Source organism: Acyrthosiphon pisum, chromosome A1, assembly GCF_005508785.2.
Source record: "Acyrthosiphon pisum isolate AL4f chromosome A1, pea_aphid_22Mar2018_4r6ur, whole genome shotgun sequence".
NCBI lineage: Eukaryota > Metazoa > Arthropoda > Insecta > Hemiptera > Aphididae > Acyrthosiphon > Acyrthosiphon pisum.
In genome coordinates, this window is record NC_042494.1 from 131,669,077 (window position 1) to 131,690,914 (window position 21,838).

At 34.4% G+C, this 21,838-nt stretch overlaps 1 protein-coding gene across 4 annotated transcripts in view; it reads left to right on the forward strand.

Moving 5' to 3' along the window:
• The window catches only part of LOC100167808, a 100,789-nt gene extending 85,166 nt beyond the window's left edge, over positions 1–15,623 (forward strand). For all 4 annotated transcript variants that reach the window (XM_003240249.4, XM_016802418.2, XM_029488343.1 and 1 more), the window contains 4 exons: positions 2,465–3,197; positions 3,455–3,865; positions 4,533–4,908; positions 14,370–15,623. In XM_003240249.4, the coding sequence (XP_003240297.1) occupies positions 2,502–3,197; positions 3,455–3,865; positions 4,533–4,908; positions 14,370–15,286 (2,400 nt within the window). In that variant the 5' untranslated portion in view covers positions 2,465–2,501 and the 3' untranslated portion in view covers positions 15,287–15,623. The remainder of the gene's footprint in view (positions 1–2,464; positions 3,198–3,454; positions 3,866–4,532; positions 4,909–14,369) is intronic.
• The last annotated feature ends 6,215 nt before the right edge of the window (positions 15,624–21,838 follow it).

The following is a 21,838-nucleotide window of genomic DNA, read 5'->3' on the forward strand; positions in this document are numbered from 1 at the left end:
AACATGTATGGCGTACATATTATACACGTATAAATGTAAAATTATAGTGGTTTTTTTTTTTTCAATCGCATTTTAAATCTCCACGTTATTAATTACTACAAAATAGAATAAAATAAAATAAAAACACTTTTAACGTCGTTAGCCGGCAAATGTGAAATGATTCATATATTTTAATACAATACGAACCTCTCCGTGTCTCTGATCCCCTGCAGCTTTAGAATAAAAACACAATTAACATTTAATAATAATTATTATGGACATCGCACAAAAAAAAACCTTGTTCAATTTAAATGAAGATTCATTGAACTGTATAGGGTGCATATTAAAAAGGTACCTACATGATTTTTTTTGATTTTTTTATGCAGATGAACAATATTTATAACTGGCAACTGCATATTTATACATATCGTATATTTAGTGCGCATGTTCAGTATAATTATTTAATGGCCTCATTTCATTCCTAATACGTGTAGACCTTTTTATGTTTATATTATTTACATAGAGTTTTCAAATTGATTTATTTTTAATTTTCATCGTTGATATCATAATGGTCAATCAAATATTATAAAATCAATGGTTACCATAAACTATTACTGTTTTCATTTATTCGACAATCGCTACTCCGGCGACCTAATTGCAAAATTATGCCAATGCCATCAAGACTATATTTTTATTGAACGAATATGAAATGATTAAAACAAATACATTAAACGGTAGGGAAATGAGTCATAATTTTGTACGCAAGAGTTATTATTAAAAATTTCATCATGTGGAACGTAATTTTAAAAATCGACCTACCCGGTATGCCGCTATTTTGTATATTATTATTGCTAATACTATGTTTAATGTATGCAAATTAAATACTTAATACTTCAAACAAATTTAGATTACAGACGAATGAGCTATAGATGAAAAAATATTTAAAATTGAATTTATCATTCATTTAACCAGCCATAATAAATCAATTTATCCAATTGAATGTATCATTGTTGTAATTGGTAATTTATTAAATATACATAAACTATATGAATGCTATTTCTAATTATTTTTCTATATTTATTGTAACTTGATATTATGCTATTTGTTTTTCATGTATAAAACAAAATTGCCTACTCTTTTTATTCTTCTTCCAATTTATTTTGTTTTTGTAAAATCGCACATTTCAATTTAAATAAATTACCATTACCTACATTCGTTTTATAAACGCAAACATTAATAATAATCGGTGAATGTGATAAATGTTTCATTTGTATTACATTTACATCATTTTTTCCCCTCCACGGGTGCATGGATTTGTTTACCAAAACTCAAAAATTATTATTATTTACTCAAAACTACACATTTACTTAAAAATCGAATAAACGTGTGTGAATTTTGGTTTTTCATGCATTATTGTATGATATTTGCTTTGAATTGAATCGTGAATGAACTATATTCACTATAATCCGTTGGGAATTTTCAACATATAATATGCAAACATTGGGACACGTGTGAATCTAAAAATGTATAGGATACACCACGTATCCACGCGTGTAGACTGTAGATATACTTAAACATTTCCTAGTACTGGAAATACTAATCGTCCAAACTGTATTCTTCTTATTTTCCGACACTGAATTAATACAATAAATGCATTCATTAAGTTGTAACTTGTGTTAATCAATCATCCCAAACTCGGTTCACTTCACTTTTGAAACTTGTAGAATACATCATAATATAAAATTAATTTGATTTACACAAATATTAAAGTCGCGCAAAATGAATAGAACTTCCATTTTGAGTTTAAATATTCTCTGACGACAACTTAAAGTACATTAGTATTTTGTTTTTGATACAATACAGTGAGCGCACAGCTAATGATGAACTTACTATAGCATTCGGCTTCGTGTTTTGTAGTATAACGACGTGTCCTCGTACTCATTTATTTGTTGTTAAGTACTTAAGTATATATCTTATAAGGTTGGTGGTCCACCCGGTAGATATATTAAATATATGGGTATAATATATAATTTATGTTGAAATCGTTCAATGTTTTTGGTTGGTTTAAGAAATTGAAAGAAACCCGCACTACGTGTCGTCACGTAGTCACGTCAATGCCGTTAAAAACGATTATATTATGTCTTATTCTTTGGATTTAGAATATACATCTTCGTAATCTTTGTTATAAACGTTCTACTCTCGATTACTCTAAAAAAAAAAATTAATTTTAAACTATTATTACTTATTGCTTGTGGCTTGTTGACTAAAACTCCTAATTCATTTTTTCGTTACCCCCCTTCTCCAATTTGTAATCACCTGGGGAGACAGTTCATAGTATAGTTGAAAAAAATTATTCAAACTTTTACATTAGCACATCCGCGTGAGTCTCCGGATAGTTCGAAATGATCATTGATCGCTTGAACATTTTTAATTTTATAATAATGTTATGATTGATTTTTTTTCCCGGTTTGTCAACGATGCACAGGTCGTCGTACACGGGTGCCAGCTGTTATGCGTAAGCAATGATCGGCCTGTATACACTGATAGCGCTGCTGCTGTGGGCGCCCATCGCGTCGCACTCGGCATCCGAATTGGACTGGGTCACCGTGTGCAACCAGCAGACGTGCCGGTGCAAATGGGTCAGTGGCCAGAAGATGGCTGAGTGCATCAATTCGAGCCTCACCAGCATACCCAAGACCCTGAGCAACGAAGTGCAGGTGCTCGACCTGACCAACAACAAAATACTGGAGATAAATAAGGACGCATTCCGAGAGGTGGGCCTGATCAATCTGCACAAGCTGATCGCCCGCAATTGTTCCATCGAGCTGGTCGACAAAGACGCGTTCCGTGGCCTGGAGATACTCATCGAGCTGGACCTGTCCAACAACAACATTCACGTGCTACACCCGACCACGTTCCGGGACCCATTCCGGTTGCGCAAGATCTACCTGAACCACAATCTCATACAGCGGCTGCGGAACGGTCTGTTCAGCAACATGTCGTTCCTGCAGACGGTCGAGCTTAATTCGTGCCTAATTACGGACATTGAGCCCAAGACATTCTACAACATCACCAAGTTTAATAGCCTGGAGCTGAGTGGGAACCAGTTGGCAAACATGAAGGCCGAGGTCTTGTATTCCGTGCCGAGTCTGATGAACTTGGGAATCACCAACAACCCGTGGCGATGTGACTGCAAGCTTAGGCCGTTCATGAACTTGGTTTGTATATTGTACATATTGTAGGTTATTGTATTATAGGTATTGTATATAATATATATACGCGTATATATATAAGTAGTATATATAATATACTACTTCTATTAATAAAATTTAAAGTACGTAAACGAAAAAAAACGGACATTGATCATTTTTAAATTTTTTGCAAAAATCTATTAAAGTCAAAGTTTTTATAGTTATTATATCTAGTCTAAAATTCAAAAAGTACAATTTTTACTGATTCTTTTATATTTCTGCAGGTCATGAACAAAAATCTCTACATCAAAACAGCGTCGTGTACCGAACCACCGAGGCTGCTGAACAAACTATGGGGCGACATCAAACCTGACGACTTTGCATGCCAGCCGATTATCGAGTATCCCGCGCAGAGTTCCACGTTCCAGCTGGATGACGACGAGCTGATGACGATCGGTTGCAAGATAAACGGAGAGCCTATGCCCAGCGTCCAGTGGGTGTTCAACAACCGGCCCATATCGAATTATTCGCACGGTGATTACAAATTCACGGTGTACGAAAGCGTGGACAACACCATGGCCAAGTGGATCAACCTGACCGTGTCCCGGTCCCGGTTGATTGGGAAGTCCGAGTTCAAATGCATCGCGCAGAACCCCGCCGGTTTGGAAGAGCGCAAAATCACCGTCATCGTTCAGGTACCTATATATGCTGCCAATCCCTTCTCCCGCTACCGGAATCGTTGTTACGATAAACTATGGTACTGTCGCCTGCAGTTTATGCGCGGCTACTTATTTTACCCTAAAACTGTCATATGTCATTTGAGCAGGCGAATGTAATAGTTCCCAAAAACTTAATGGGTACTTAATAATCATGAACAAATATGTTATAACGGCAATTAAAATGCTTAAGCTAAACATACCTGCGAAATGAATTATACGCATAATGTATGCGTCGTACACTCATACAATATAAATATGATAAATTTAGAAGAAATAAAAGTCCATAAACATAAACTAATTCGAAATTTTTTTATCGCGCTCATTTAAACCGTGGAACTTATCTCCCAGAATAAAACAGCCACCTATCATATCACTCTCAGATTGGTCATTTAATCCACTCCCTCTATCATAATGTATCTAATCATCGCTCTAATACGGGTGAAACGATATTATACGATATATATATTAAAAAAGACTTAAGTATTCCGGGTTTCTGCGATGGATTCTAGACGAAAAATTAAAAGTACATGCCTTACGTTTTAGTCGCGATATCATAATATGATAAAGTATAGTAATAATATTATTATTATTGTTGCTATTATTGCATGGCGTGTTTATAACCGTTTAACCTTACCGTTTACAGGGCAGCGGTACCAAGGGCATCCTGGGTAGTACGGTCAGCGTGAAAGAATCGCTGCCCATCATCATCGGCCTGGTGGCTGGCATTTTCATCATAATTCTATTGTTGATCGTTTGCTGTCTGTGCTGTTACCGGCGCCGGCCGGCAAGCGGCGGTGTGCTGTCAAAAAAATCGCACGCCAACGGCTTTTCCAACGGTGACGTGCCCAACCATCACAACCACGTCACGTCGCTAGTGTCCGAACCGTCTGAACAACAAAAGAGCCTTTTGGCCGTCGTGAATCCGGTTCAAAAGCCTCCCAGGAGATATGAATCGTCGCCGACTGGCACCGAAATGACCGAATTGAAGAGAAATTTACTGGACGAGACGTCCGTCAGTGGTCAGTACTTACCTTTACGCATCGTAATCGTGTCATAATATACCTATTATATTTTCAACAGGGATAGAAAATGTTTTTAAGTTTTAGGTTTTTCATCTTAGCTGATAAATGTATGTACCTACAATATCGTTTTTGTTTGTCAAAAACGTTATTTTTATAACAATATATTATATTATCTTAGAGTGTGTGTGTTTACTGAATTAGAGAATTTCTTTATTTTAATTGCTTCAATAGTACAATTAAAAAAACACATTGAAATTAATTATTCTCAAAATTTAAATATAATTTGTTTCAAAATTGAATTTTAAAAGTTAATTTGTATATTAAAATATAATAGATCCAAATCATAAAATTTAACTAAAGAAAATAATTAAAATTATAGTATTATAGCATCTAGGTAGATAGGTACTTAATATAATAATACTTATGCAAAATATTTAATTTATTTCCAGTTTTAATTTTGATTTCGTTTAAAAACATTTTCCATCCCTGGTATTTTTGGAGAGAATAACCTCAACAAAAAACAAAACACATCATTGCCTCATTACAATTGCTTTGTCGTGATCTTTATCATCATTCCAAAAAACTATCGATTATCGATCGCTGTGTGTTTTCGTCTTTGCGGCACGCCACATCGGTATCCCGTGTGTGCGGCACAGTCCGGAGAGGTGAACCGAACCGTTCGTATGCAGCGATGTGGTTTGCATATTGTATGGGTATAATATTTTGAAACTATTTTTCTCTGACCGGCTCGATAGGCTCGGATATGCAGAATAATATGTCAAGGCATTTCTGCGACTCCATCAAAGGGATTAATTTATTTCCCATCAAAGACCTTTTTTTCTTAATAAATAACTCAGTATTAATACTTTTTATTTAATTATCATCATTTGATCAGCCATTTGGCTTGGGTAGACGGAAATCAATATAATATTAAAGAAGGTATAGACAAATTCAAAATGTTACCATCAAATTTTATATTTCGATGACATTAGTTTAAATACAGCACATTTTTTTAAAAGGAAGGGCACATTTTTTTGTTTTGCATAACCCTCAAATAAAGTCTACACACCCCTATGCTCGATGTTTGAGTTTTGCAGCTATATATATCATACTGATTACCAATCTCGTTCGTTTTTATTATATTTTAATGATAGATTCGTATATTGTATAATAACATAATACTTCACTCTTATCTCCGATCGATTAATTATTTAAATAGGTACCTAATGTCCTTTGAACAGTGGCTTGTACGTTGTTTTCCGATTTCCCGTGGAAAACCACGCCATAGCAATTGTGGCCAACCAGAGCCGAGTGGCAATCGGAGCCGAGTGGTTTGAATCTATGTGCACAATTATGCAAAATACGACATCCATGACCCGTAGTATATTATGTTTAAAGTTGGTGGCCGGGCGGGATTATTGCAAAACATATTAATTCTACTTATTATTATTACTGCTTGGCATTATTCAACATCGTTTCGTCCCGAGCGAGAGAAGACTCTCAAAACCCCCCCCCCCCACGTTTATTATTTCCAACGCACTACCAATGATGTATTATTGTAATGATTCAAACGCAATATAATATACGAGAATGACATAATAATATATTATTATAGGTTATATTAAAGTACCCATATACGTATAATATTTATTAGTATTATACTTTTACCATAATAATATATGCTCACGCGTCACATGATATCGATATGTATAATATAGAAATCGAGTTTATAAATGAATCTCGGAAACAAAAATGACGCAAAGAAATCCGAGTATGTAGGTAGGTTATTATATCGGAGGGGTATACCTCCCATATACAGGCCACATTCGGCGCGTCGCTGAAATTCAATATCCGTTTAATTTTGCGCCGCTGCTGTTTACACGCAATCTATGCAACTATATTGCAGGTCGGGCGCGTGCGTGTGTGCTTTCTTTTACGAGTATTTTTTTCTTTACAAAACCAAACACGAAATTCGTTTCGCCTATTTAAACATTTATAATATTATTATCATCACAATATAATAATATAATGTTATATATTATTATTATTATTATTATTATTATTATTATATTATTATCGTCGCGTGTTCGTGTAGTTTTACCGTGGCCGACTCGCACAATATAATATACATTTACCACACACGCACGCGCCCGTGTCGTGTACTTATTGTACGCCAAGTTGTAAAAAAGAATTAATGAAATTAATATTGTCGTTTGCTCCTCGACCTGGTGCGGCGTTGGTTGGTGGTGATGTATCGTTCGCGTCACCCACCTGCTGCAGCAGTGAATCGTCGTGGTGAAGAGTGAACCGGCACACGATCACCCTACACCTTCGACGGATCTCCGCGGCGAGGAAGGCGGTGGTGGCGGTGATGATAAAAAAAAGTCCCACTTTCGGGGACGATAGGTAAAGACTAAAGACGACGGTGACCTCATCGTCGCGTCTCTGCTTAAAGACACTTTATTAGTGTACAATCTTAAGCAGTTCGTGGTGCACGTTTGTTTAGAATAATATATATTATAATGTAAATTGACAATAATAATAATATTTTATTATTTATGTATATAGGTAGTCTTTGTATACATAGATAATATAGAATGAATATAGGTCATCTCTTTAATAAATACCTTTGGGGTAGCTTTCCTGAAGTTTCGATATATATGCCCCATCAACAGTGGTGGATCCAGGGGGGGCAAAGGAGCATTCCCCCCCCCAACACCGTAGTTTTCTTTTGTTTTACACTGTGTTTAGCCAATTTTGTAGCCAACCTTGCAACTTTTTGTACTTTTGCCCAACCCCCCATGCCCCTCCCAAAATTAAGCCCTGGATCCGCCGCTACTCATCAATAACACGTCTGTTACTATAGTTTAGTGGTATAACCAACTGGCTGTAATATAGGTAACCATTCCGACTTACCACTGTTTACTGATAATTGCTATTAATTATATAGTAGCAACTAAGAATATTTTGATTTCGCCAACCACGATCTACCGGGAAATTTGCATAGTTGGGCAGATCTCAACTTTTGGACAACTCGACTGACGACGCAGTTGTGAACCCAGCTTAAGTGTATTTTTTTAAATAATAAATGACTTGTTTGCTATTGTTAAAAAGATATATTACCCCTTAGCTTATCATTCGGGAATGCTTATAGGAATGCCTATCCATTCATTCTATATTATCTATGTTTGTATTCTATTATCATTAACATTGTTGTACAAAGTCTTCCCCGCCGCCCCTCCTCGTATCCGAACGTCTTTGTTTCAAAATAGACTACATTCTTACGGTTATAGGCCGACAGAGTAGTCCCTCGCTAATTTGAGCAAAAATCTAAAAAAATCTATCATTTATAAACGTGTAACAAAGTAGAACATTGGGTTCCGATATTAATATAATTCAACTTTGTTCTGTAAACACGCTAAAACATAACCTAACTTTTATTGTACCGTTAATTGATTTTTAGATTCTGAGCGACGCACAATAGTATTTTCCGCGTCTTGTATACATATATTTTAATTATTATTGTTTACATTCCCCGGTAAAAAGTGCTCAAAAAGTTTTTGGAGATCGAAAATCGAGAGCTAGTCAGAGAGATGGGGGTAGTCGTAATTGAATTTCAAATTTTATAAGTGCAAGGAACGAATACCGAAAACGTGGACGTTTTTCGTAAAAAAAGTTGCAAGCGTCGTGTTTTTAGAGAAACGTCGGCAAGCTGCGGGGTCATGTCTCATGAAAAAAATGTAAACTTCTTTTAACTCGCTTTATATATCAGTATATCACCACGGTCATTCCCGATTATGTAGGTCATACTATACTTATGTAGTAATGTGTGTGTCGCATGTGGAATGATATGTGAGTAATCTTATAATCTTACCCCTGCGACCCTGCACCGGGTCGTGGTGTTGGATGTATATGCGTTATTAAATATTGGACACGCGCGAGTTTAGTAATGGTGGTCGAAAAACATTTCCGACGTGTACAAACAAGCCATTTTGCGTATAAATAAAATGTGACGTTTCCGTGGTTGCATGCGTAGGTAACTATATATAAATGCAGTATTCAGAGAGTTGGAAAAGTGTGTGGCACCACCGTTGTCAAACACAGATAAAACTATCCCGGAGTACGGGTGCGTCTCGGTATATTTTGCGGATTTCGGAGATAACATTATTATTTATCAATACTATTTTTAATTTAATCAATTAACCGTTTAAACGCACCATAATGTTTTTGCAACATATACATATTATGTTTAAACATAAATAATTATCTTCTTCTCGTTAATTCTCTAGGATTGGTCTTCTATAGGAATACATCTCGTGGTGGTTTAAGCGTGGTTTTAGCCTATAGGTTTAGATGTTTTCTCTCCGATTTTATATAATTGAGAGCTCCTTGCGTCGTATTTAGGTACCTAATAGTGGAAGTTTTTGTATTGGTTAATATTATAATATTATGCATATATTATTATGACATAGTATGTGCATTTATTATTATTTTTCAATGAGCTTTAAGTGCTGTCCTCGGGATTTTGTTTTGGAGATTCGCAATTTTTTAACTACTAGGCTTGCGTAAATAAGTTAGTACAGCTGTCTTATTACTTCCGTATAATAATTATACAGGTACGTACATACAAACAAAAAACGGATGGAATGAAATAAATTGTCAACATTTCACCGTTATTGTACACCCGTCCAAGGTGGCATTTGAAAAGTGGGTGGGCACGACGACGGACGTGACAGATTATAATTTTTATTATCATAATTATTTTTTTTATTAATCCCTGCTCGTTCCACGCATACGTAGGTATGGACATTTGTTTCGAGTTGGACATTTTCCGTTCGCTGCACTTTTACCCCGCGACCGGACCAAAACAAATGTGCGCTATAGCATTGTTTTTGTTAGGTACCGACGTACCGTTGTATTTAATATTATAATATTGTAATAACTGCTGCGCGTCCCGAGATATTATTGTTTTCCGTTCCATTTTCTCTATTGTTTGTCGGCGTTCGCCGCCGTCGCCTCTGTTTTACAGTTTCCGTTCAAAGTGCAGCAATATTATACAAATGCCGATAACGCGCCATGCGTATTGTCCAGAAACACAGACCCGGATCCAAGAGATCGAGATCTAGGTCTATCATAATAATAATAATAATAATAATAATAACAATAATAAAGTTATTATTATTTAATCACTATTGTTTAGCTCTTCGGTGTATCAAACTGCACCGATTGCGCGTATTATGATGCACGTGACGAACGAGGTCACGAGCTGCAAACATTTTGATATGACCATCGTCTCGGATATTAGACACTAGACAGACAATACAGTACATTTATATAATGGTTATAAGAACGCACTACGGACTTGGTGAAAAGTGAGTTGTACAAATCAAATAAGACGATTAAAAAACCAAATCTTTTCAAACGCAGTAGTGCAGCTTACACTGTACCTATCTACACAGCACAGATGACTGTTTTTGAAACGAGACGAACTGCGTGCGATGTAATATGATTAATTTATCAATATTACACGAATATGTTTTGATGAAAATTATCGCATTGAACTTACTATATCTATATAAGTGTACAATGACCTTTTTTTAAGTATTTTTTCTGGATATTTAACTAACGATTTCTTCTGTGATAATATTGTACACCGAATGCGGTTTGTGCAGAGAACTGCAAACAACGCGATGTATACAATATAGTTATACAGGTTTCCAGATAGGCACATTGTGCTTACTCGTTTTATATACATATATAAATATATACATAATATTATACACGTTAAAACATATTAATAAATAATTTATAGACTAGTCGCGATAACTCGAAGTTTTTTCGAAGCAAATAAGTCGAATTCATTCGAGACTCAACAGTACTAGGCGTACTATTATCTCGAACTATGTAATATTATGTAATAATTTGTTCGATCAGTTTTAACTTTTCGTTGATCTCATCTCCGCAGTCAGCACCGGCGGCGGTATGCTTTATTAACGTTATTGATGAGTAGGCGGGGGTAGAGGCATTATGCGTTTATAGAACCATTGTACTATTATAGCAATAATTGGTATTATTATTTTATAATTATAACGATAACGACGACGTTTATTACGACCGTATTATTGCCCATAAAAATATAATAATAATTGAGCGATAATAATATTTCCGATAGGCTTATTTATTGTTCTTCTCAATGACGCGTGTGTTAATCTCTACCGTGTCATCGACGTATATACCATGGGTAACGGATAAATATTAAATACTGGTGCAGAACGCATATTTTGTAAAACTGTAACAAAAAATAAGACATACATCATCGGTGGAACCAACATTTTACTTCGCGGGGGGGGGGCTTATAATTGTTTGTTGTAAATAGTGGAAGTTGTTAAACTTAGGCACTCAAGTCCTTCATATAGGTTTGGTAATCTGATGTCGTGGGTATACAACGTTTGAGCCTTTAGCAGCAACTCTTGTACAAATCACAATAATATTTAAAACGTGGTTACGTCTTGCGTAATACGTGTTCACAAAACACCAAAAGCATTTTTAAATTTCCCTGAAATTTCGGAGTTGGCTGCAGCTCTCCAAGCTATGCCACCGCGCGATATATTAATTAATACTATCAATATAATTTTCAAGTCTCCTAATATAGCTCCGGAATATGGGTTTTCGTTTATTCAGTACCTGCTATAATAGTCCTCTCTTGCTTACCACCGTCAAACTATAGACAGAAGGAGAAAGGTAAAATACATGCACTTTCGGCGGGTAGGTCAGTTTCGACAAAACTATTGTGCGAAAAAATATATAAAAAATCCTTATATCCCTGCATCGTTCTTCTGAAATAAGCCGTGACATAATAATGGGTACAAAATATTATGGTACAATACTACTACAATATAATAATCGTTGTCATAGTCCGTAGATCACAATAATAATAACAATGAGATTACCTATATTATATTGTATCGTCTTCCCGCCGCGCCCTGCCAACCCCCTTCCAAGATCGATTTCGAATTCCTAACCATCCCCAACAGACGTGCCCACCGATTCGTGGAAAAGCTTATATTATTGTGCGAACGAGCAGTGGCGTATCGCTTCGTGTTTTACACCGCACGTATGGGTAGTTTCTCTCCGAATTCCATGGAACTAGGTCTTTGGTATTTTTTATTTTTCATTTTTTTCACTGCATTCGGTCGATCACTGGCTTACATTATTATTATTATTATTATTATATACCCACTCCGATGTTATTATTCAAAAACGCACGAATTTATATTTCGTAGTTTTCTAACGAACACGTCTCTTTCTTATCGAAAATGTCACTGGGGACCACCCACCCTCGCCGCTAGTTGTTTACGCGGTACGCGCTTCTATCGTGTTGTGTGTGTGTATATAGATTTGTTGTGTTATTTATTGTTCCCCTCACCCCATTTCGTCGGTTTTTTTTCATGTGAATATAATAATATAATAGGCTCCTCGTCGTGCGTAGGAGTGATTTTGAATAGAAATTATCTTTGTACGACTTCACACGAGATTTGAAGTGAATGATTTCACTCTCACGTGACGACAAAAAATCGGATTTTTAAAATCCCATATACCTACCTACATTATTATATTATAATTGAATCGAAATAATATTATACCACAACAATGCAATATTTATATTATGGGCCTTCGTTATTTATTCATTTTTTATGATAGGATATAAATACATTGCCATAATCAAATATTCGATTTATTGGATTGTTTCTCCGAAATCGTATGATATCATAATCGTCAATTAAAACTATATTGTTTATAACTAAACTATATTGTTAAAGGAATTGTGGTGAGGAAAAAATCCCCGGAAACAATATTATTATCCACACAGCATTTTTCAATGCAAGTAATTGAATAAAATGTATTTATTTAATATTACATTTATTTACATTATTAATATTTCATTATAATTGTATAGACAATTGTGGGTAGGTACTTATGGATTAATAAAAATATTGATAAAAAAATAATATAATTGTTACCTAATTTAATAGTTATTCCATCGTAAAAAACACGCATATTATATAAAACTTTTCAGATGGCCAATATAAGTTATACGAAAAATGAATTATTGAATACAATCAAGAACATTTCGCACATCCATATCAAAACAGTAACAACTCAAAAAATATGTTTTTTTAGTTAAACGTATATTCGGACTCTACAAACGAAATGATATAAATCAACAAAACAGATTTATCTTTATCTTTATTATTCTCCGCCAGATGGCAGTGTATGTACATTTTGTTGAATGAATAAACTTACACATAAGAAAAAGTTTTTTGGCATTACTGAAAAAGTGTTTTTTTGAGTTGTTACAGTTTTGATCTAGGTGTCCGATTTGAAGTCCTCACGTTATCGTAATACTATTAGGGGAACGGTGTACTAATTTACCTATTATGATTTATTCTATAATTTAATTTTTAATATTTTCTATTATTTATTGAAATATTTTCAGAGATTTTCATTCCGATTATTTATTATATTATAAATAGTTTATTTCCTTTGTACGTTCCAACTTCGACGGATTGGATTGTTTTTTATTTTTATGTTTAATGCTCAATAATTATTTTCATGGGGAGGGCGGCCGAGGATAGCTCGTATTTTTGCACTAGAAGTAGGTCAAGCCTCAAGCATTTAAACAGATTGAAAACGATATTTAAATAAAATACTGTTGGTAACGTGTTATACACTTAGAGCTTATTAAAGATAGGCTAATCGTATTTTGACAGGAATTTTCGGGATTCAAGATAATATAAATCACTCGCATATCGTCCGTCCAAATTAAAAAATGTCACGAATATACTATCAAACTAAAATTTAAATCACAGCATCCCTTTAAATAATATGCAGATATAATTAATTATAATTTCCTTCAACTGAAAGTCTAAACACTCGCAGCTTTATAAGATCATGATTTATTCAAATCCTTCACGGCAGTAATGTTGGAGAGTTTGTATTTAGCAAATAGAAGAAAGTAGAACATTATAATATAATATTTAAGGAATTTGTATGCGCATAAAATTTAACTAGGAACTTGGGAACGGCGTCTTCGACTGCATGAACCCGAGACGGCCACCAAACGTAATTATTTATTTATTGTATGCGCAATTTTAGTCCTAGATTTTTTTTTTTTTGTCTGCCCGGTTTCCTTACGTACCCGGTTGGTTTCGCTTGGCTGTTTCTTTTAAATTTCGACGGAATGGAAAATCGCGAGCTGACGTCTTTCTATAGTAATATTATTGTTTGCGCATTAACGCCGATTTAGAGCACACGTATTTGTCTTATTAATGTATGTTTTGGTTTTCGTGTTTCTATGACTCGACAAAATAGAATATAAATTATAATATCCTATTATATTTAAATGTGGTGCTAATGATGTTAATACTAATTGTATGCTGTCTTATTTCTGTATATAGGCGATGCGGACGAACAATTTTACGGCGAGTCAGGTGACGAGCTGGCCAACATCATCGACAGCAGTGGCATAAGCAACGGCGTGGGCAACGGCCGTTCTTACCGGAAGGGCACGCACCCACCGGACCTTTTGGCATTTCCCCGGGGAAGCGGCGGCGGTGGCGGCCACAGTTCGCCAGCCGGCAGCGTAGTGTCCACGGTCCCATCGTTCCAGTCACCGTTGCACAGTCCCATCTACTCAGGAACGTTGCCGTACAACCGGTCCCAGTCTCCGTTCAGCTCGCGTCCCGCTCAGCCGCCCGCCGGTTACGTTACCATACCGCGGCGGCCGCGCGTGCCCAGCTGGGCCAGCAGCACCGGCGTCGGTGGGACGTCCGCGTCCACGCCGACCGCTGGCCACGTGGACGACCCGCTGGGTGTGGGCCGGCTATGCGAACCGGTTTACGACAACCTAGGCCCGCGGACCACGGCCGACGGCAGTTCGGTGCTGTCGCTGACCAAGGCAGTGGCCGACTCGGCGGCCGTGCACAGGCCCAAGCCGCAGTACAGCCAGACGCTACCGCACAAGACCAAGCTGCACAGCGGACACCGTCCCAGATTCACCGCCGATGACGCGCAGGACGCCCGCAGAGTACCGTCGCCGGCGCCCAGATCGCCGGACAAGACATTGCCGTCGCAGGTTTCCGGCCTGCCGCAGCACAACGCACTGCCGCCGAACTACTCGCCACTGGTGGAGATGGACGCAAGGAACCGGAGCAGTTGGGCGCCAAGCCGGGTCGGCACGCCCGAGTCGGGCGTCCTCAAGCCGGCCAGCCAGACGAGCGTCAAGCGAAAGGTACCGCCCAAACCGCCGCCGAAGCCCAAAATGAAGGGCGGCCCGTTGTTCGAAGACGAAGGCGAGGACGGCACCGAAGTCTAAGGTCCGTCTTTCCCCCCGCGTGCCACTCGAACGAATCCTCTGTACTTCCATGATGATATGTTTATGTTATGTTATAACTTTTTTTTGTTCGTATAACATGCTATTTTTTTTTCTCTCATTTTCATTTACTCATCACAAGGCGTTGTATATTGTTTTTGTTTTTCTATACTATTCGGCTGCTATAATCGTTTCGTTTTTATTTTTTGTCCTTCCCTCCCTAGTTATAAAAATAGTTTAAAAAGAAAGAATTTAAGCGTGTGATCCTATTTATCGTGGTTATGTCATTGTCATGCGATTGTGTGCAATGTGCATAGTTTTTCTTTTTTTGTTTAAAAAGTGTACGTCATAGAGAATACATCCTCCCGAAGTTTTATTCTTATACGTTGTATTATATTATAATTGAAGAACGCATATATTATTAGTCCCTCGGGGATCAGTGAGTGAAAAATCAATGAAAAATACACGTATCCTTGCTACTTGACGATGTATGGCGCACACAGTTAGAAAATATATAATATGAGGCTGCTCGTTTTCGGATTGGACGTGTTGTGTAACTAAGATATTATTTATATTATTATATTGTATTTTTTTTTTATTCTATATGTATTTATGTTGATAATATTATGTTTCTATGAATCAATTTTGATTTTGTCGCTGTCGTTGTCAATCAATATAAAAAAAAAGTACTTTAGTTGTATAATACATAGTGGGCGTATATGTATAATATGTGTTTGTCCTCATTAAACCCCGTTGTCTATATATTATTATATATTGTCTTGTTGATATTATTTATGGTCCCTTTTTAATCTGTAGTCAAAATAAATTTATATCAAGTAATAAAAACATCCAAAACAAACCTCGATTGTCCCAATGGATTCTTAACTCTTTACAATTCACTCGTCTTTGATGTATTTTTTGTTTATTTTAGGACCATATTATTTATATTGAATATTTTTCAATTTTTGTTTCAAATATAGTGATAACGCGCATTTTAATTCAACACTTGAATGTCCAATTTTACTCTTGTGTGTGTGTTTTAATGTATTTTTTAACAGATTTGTTTTTTTTATACTTGCTTTGAATACCATTATTTTTTAATTGTACAAATATAGTGATTATATTTAAACTTTATGTATCTAATATATTATATTTGATATGTATTAATTAATTAAAACTTAAGTCAAACAAAAAAAAATATGTTAAAGTTGACATGTATGTAAAAAAAAAATTTTTAACTTTTTTGTTTGATTTTGCTGACATAACTTGATAACTAGTTTGATTTTTCCAAAACAATGTTTAAAAATGTAATAATGATGTAAAATAGTTTAATCGTAAAAATATTTTATTACGAAATGTAAAATAATTTTATAAACTTATTAAAGCCTCTTCATGACTCTTGCCAATAGCAAATTTCAAACTCATCAACAAAAAAGTTTTTGTAGAAATTATTGAATTTGTAAAAGTTCCTGTATTTATATTTTATTATTATTTTGTATTTTGTTTTGTTTATAATTATTATTACTTAAAATACATAACAGTTGAAAGCTGATGTTCTTTAAAAAGCGTCAATGTTAGTGTAGGTTAGCAACTAATGTTGACTATGAAACTAGATACCATCTCTCGACAAAGTATTTCTCTATTATTATTATTATTATTATTATTATTAAATTTATATAAATATTATATTATTGTGCTCGCTAACGACTGAAAAATGTGGAGGCAAAATTGTAATTGTATAATTTATAAATTATATCTGTTGTAAAAAAAGATGATTGTTGTTTCAATTAAAAATTAAATTTAATATTGCTAAAATAGTTGGAAAATGTATATTAATTTAAAAATATAAAATAAAAGATTATTATTTGTGTTAATATTATAGTATATTTTGTATTAAAAATAAATAAATGTTAATAAGAACATTTCAAATGAAATCAAATGTTGTGTTTTGTCACTTTTATGATATAATATCAAAGAAGTTGTGTCAACTTGTAATTATTATTAAAATATTGTTTAAAAAGGTTAGAGTAGTTGTGCTTTAGTTATAGAGCAGTAACAAGTATCACTAAGGTCTTAAGTGGCTTATTCTTATTATTAATATTAAGTTTTCAGTTATTAAAAAAATGTAGTTTTACAGTGTACCCTAATAGTTAAAAAAAAAATCTAACCTAATAAGTGATTACTGCATATGCAGTCCATATCAAACGTTGTAAATTATTAGTTTTACTTTACTGTTGTGCAATAGTGTTATCTACTTGTAATGAAATTGTAACTGTTTGTAATCTCTAATGAGACTAAAGGTGGTGCTCCTTTGCACTCCAATGTTTCGGTTCTTTTGGTGTATAATATACAATATGTTGGTAGCATTTAACCTACATCAACTCAAACCACAGGATGGTTTACTAACGTCTAAACACTAACCCTTTAACTGATTTATAAACAGAGAACCATATAATCTTTCATTTTTTTTATGAAAACTAAATTATTGATATCGTAGTAACTAGTAAGTATTTGAACTGAAACCTTTTGATAATTTATGAACTGTAAACGCATAATTTATTTATATTTTTAATATTATTTTTTAAAGCAACCTAACCAAATGGAATCATATAAGGGTCTCAAACCCTTTAGCTGTTACCAGTTACACCACAGACTACTGTAATTACAACTTTAGTGGCACAACGTTTTCTTGTTACTTATTGTTACCTATTGTTGATGCGAACTGTACCCGTATATCGTCATCACCAATTCCCCGTTACCCTGAACTGTCGGCGTTCGACTGGTTAACTATGTTGACAAATATTGTCTGATTCGTCAGACCTACCCTACAGTCACATGTGCCACATAGTAACAACAAGACTCACATGACTTTACTTTTACTGCGTTTTGAATACAAAGTCTTATTCATTTTACTACGGTTTACAATTCAATTTAATATATAAGAAATTTTAGCTCTTCCCTGACATATCGGTAGACAGTATAGTTAGGTTATCATATGTGAAGATAAGTAAGAGAAACAAATTGGTCCCAGCGGTCATTTGTTAACCTTTGTATAATCTGTAAGGGGTTAAGGCGGTCTTCTCGTAAATCCACTTCGAGTTCAGCTAAATTCTCTTAAATTGTGCATCCTAAAGGAGCCTTGGGTCTATGCATACACACTATTGCTTGCTAAGGAAAGTGGTCTCTGGCTGCAGTTTAAAGGTCATCTAACTTTGTATAATATATTATTGTGTTAATAAACGATGCTACATGGGGGTCAAGAAATGTTCAAACAGTTCGGTCCCCCTGTAATCATGCCACTATTTTTTTGGAATAAGTCACTCATTTGTTTGAATAGTAATAACTTTTTTCTTTATGTTTTTTTATTTATATACATATAACAAATTAACAACCTGAAATATTCAAAAATGAAGAAAACCATTTTATTTATGCATAATAATATATACATTACATTTTTTTTTATTTATCCGTTTGAAAATTAAAGCTTTCAAGGTTACATATTTTTTAGATGACTGAAGAGTTGTTAGAATTTAAATAGTCCGTTTGTAAGATACAGTCATTTAGAAATTCAATCATAAGATACGTTTTTGGCTACTGTTTTTCCGCACTATATTTAGTAGGTATTTTATAATCGTGGTAGCCGTAAACTATTGTACCGCAACAGATTAATATAATTTATGGTTATCGTTAACTCGAGATAAGATTTTGTTTTGACTATCGTTAAAACAAAATGTATACAAATTAATTATAAAAATATTTCCAAACATTTCTAGTATTAAACATAGGAGTTATATTTAATCAATTTAGTAGTGGGTATCGAATTTATACACATCATATAATATATTAAGAGAAAATATTTAGATTTTAACAGTGGCTCGCTACACCTTGAAAATAAGGTGTGGGTGGGTATAATAACATAAAATAATTAACTTGAAATATGTTCATTATTAATCACAGATTATATTGGTTTATACCTTAATATTAACTAATATTATCAATTAAAATATAATAAAATGTATAAAATAATATAATTTTGAGTATATGAGGGGGTGGGTGGATGGGTAAAATAATTTCTTGTTACACCTGAAAAATATATCTTGGGCGCCACTGGATTTTAACATGTACCATATTTAAAAATTCTTAACGCAATATAAATATTATTATATAGTGATAAAGTGATTATCAATATTAAAATATTTTTAAAAAAGTTTTTTTGAATTTAAAATATTTCTTGCGTTAGTTGGACCAACATTTTTTACTCTACAAAAATATTGCAATTTTAAAAAATGAAAATTTAAAAGTTTCGATTCGGACAAAAGTTATTTAATTTATCTGTTATCTGCTACACCTCACTACCAAGTTCCATAAGACGTATGGATACACTATCAGAGCCGCACGGAGTCGTGGATAGGCAATTAAACATACATCACATGTTTATGTGTTGCTTGCATAATAACGTTATTATTTATTTTGATTTTGCTCAACGCGGCAGCGCAACCACATTTGAATTGTCACTTCCTCGAGAGCCGAGCACTTTGCCCACGGCCCGCATCGCGACCGACGCTTGTTCTCGTACACTCGTTGTACCGGTTTTCGTGTTGCACATACCGTCACGCATACATAATGTACAGTCGACTAACTGTAAATCTCGTACTTAGGGGTTATAGGCATGGGCGCGGCAACGCTCGGATTTCGGTTTCACGGGTGCGACACGACAGCGATGTGGCCCGTTTCCGCGGGGTTTTTTTCCCAAATTAAAGCTGAAACACCGTTCTATGCACTTATCGTTCCGAGTTTAATTTTCTACGGCATAATATTATCCTTTATAAACTATACACAATTTGAGGAAACATCGTGGGTTTATGCATTTATGTTTTATGGTATAAGCTAAAGATATTGTGGAGCACCGTAAAGCTGTGCAGTGCGGCCGCAGAGACAGTTTCATGCATTGGCTTGGTGTCTTATGAATGATATTAATAATAAGTCGATTCCATTTCTACGAAATACCTTTAAAAAAAAAAAAAACTAGCATTGACTTTCACTGAGGTGGAACCTCTTATCGAAGAGCTAGAGTACTTATAACTAAACTTGGTGAGAGACAAAATAACAAAAGTGGATGTCGCTCTGCTGTACAGCAGATACAAGTGGGTCATTGTATAATGGACTTGAATTCAATGATAAAATATCATTGTATAAGAAAAACAATTCTGAGCGGAGACGGTTTGTCAGTCTGGATATTTTATGTTGTTATTATTTATTTTATCATGTAAGTTAAATTAATATTATAATATTATATTTTTTATTCATTTCTATGGTGATAAACAAAGCGTTAGAAATCAAAATCCCATTTTTAGCGTTTTTTCTAAATTATTTGGTGGTTTTTCCCATGGTATTAAATAACTATTGAGAAAATCGAAAAATGACCTTTCTAAAGTACCATCTTGATTCAATTTGTTAAAAGATAAAGTACTATATTATGTTGAAATCGAAGCACTCCTTCTGGTAGAAATTTTGTATACAGGATATGAAAAAAAAAAAACACCATTGTAAAACCAATAGCTTCCTCGCTCCACTCAGAATCTAAAAATGTAAACAACGTCCTAAGAATAACAAAAGTAGGGTTGTCTAAAAATAATAATCATTACGACAAAGCAATAACATTATAACATGCACGGCGTAATCAACTCTGTGAATCACTCGTTTTCATAATCGATTATTATCCCAACAATCTACACATATCGTTGCAAAACTACTACAGACGAGATCTCGCTTACATATTTTCTAATGAATTTTAGTATCTGTGAATATTTTTTTATTGGTATTGTCTAATGATGAATTCTCTGATACAAGGTAACTGAAATTAAATATTAAAATTTGGTCCATTTAATATAAATATGAGGATTAATTTAGCAAATTGGCGTTCAGCAGGACCAACATTGTGATATTTGCTTTAGTTAATACTAGAATAAACCGACATATTGTCAAACTTAAAGTTAAGAAAATATTATCTGTGTTAGTACCTACGTTGGAATACTTCAACTTTTATGCAAGTATGTGTAAGTTATTATACAATTTAAAATTGCTGATATCTCACTTTAATATTAATATATAACGTATAACGTAGAAAGTTTATACTACAGTCTACAAATACAGATAATGTTCTTAACTTTAGTCTTTAAGTTTGATAATAGGTCAATAAATTCACTCTAATACTGCATTACTGTAAGCTACTAAACCCAACACACAAGGTTGGTTCTGCTGAACGCTTATTAGCAATGTAGCGCGTGGGTCAGAGAGATAAAACATTTAGTTCGCTGTCATCCTCGTATTCTGATATTCCTCTACTGTCGCCAGTTCCATATCAGATTGTTATAAGCATAGAGATCGCTTTCAGTTCTAACAATAATTAAATCAAGAACGTTTAAACTCTTCCGATATTTTAAAAAACGAGTCAGTTTAAAATTACTTCTAATCAATTAACTAAATTACGATAATACGATGGTGTAATCAATTTATTTGCAGTAATCAAATAGTTCAACGTATGTTTGATTTAAG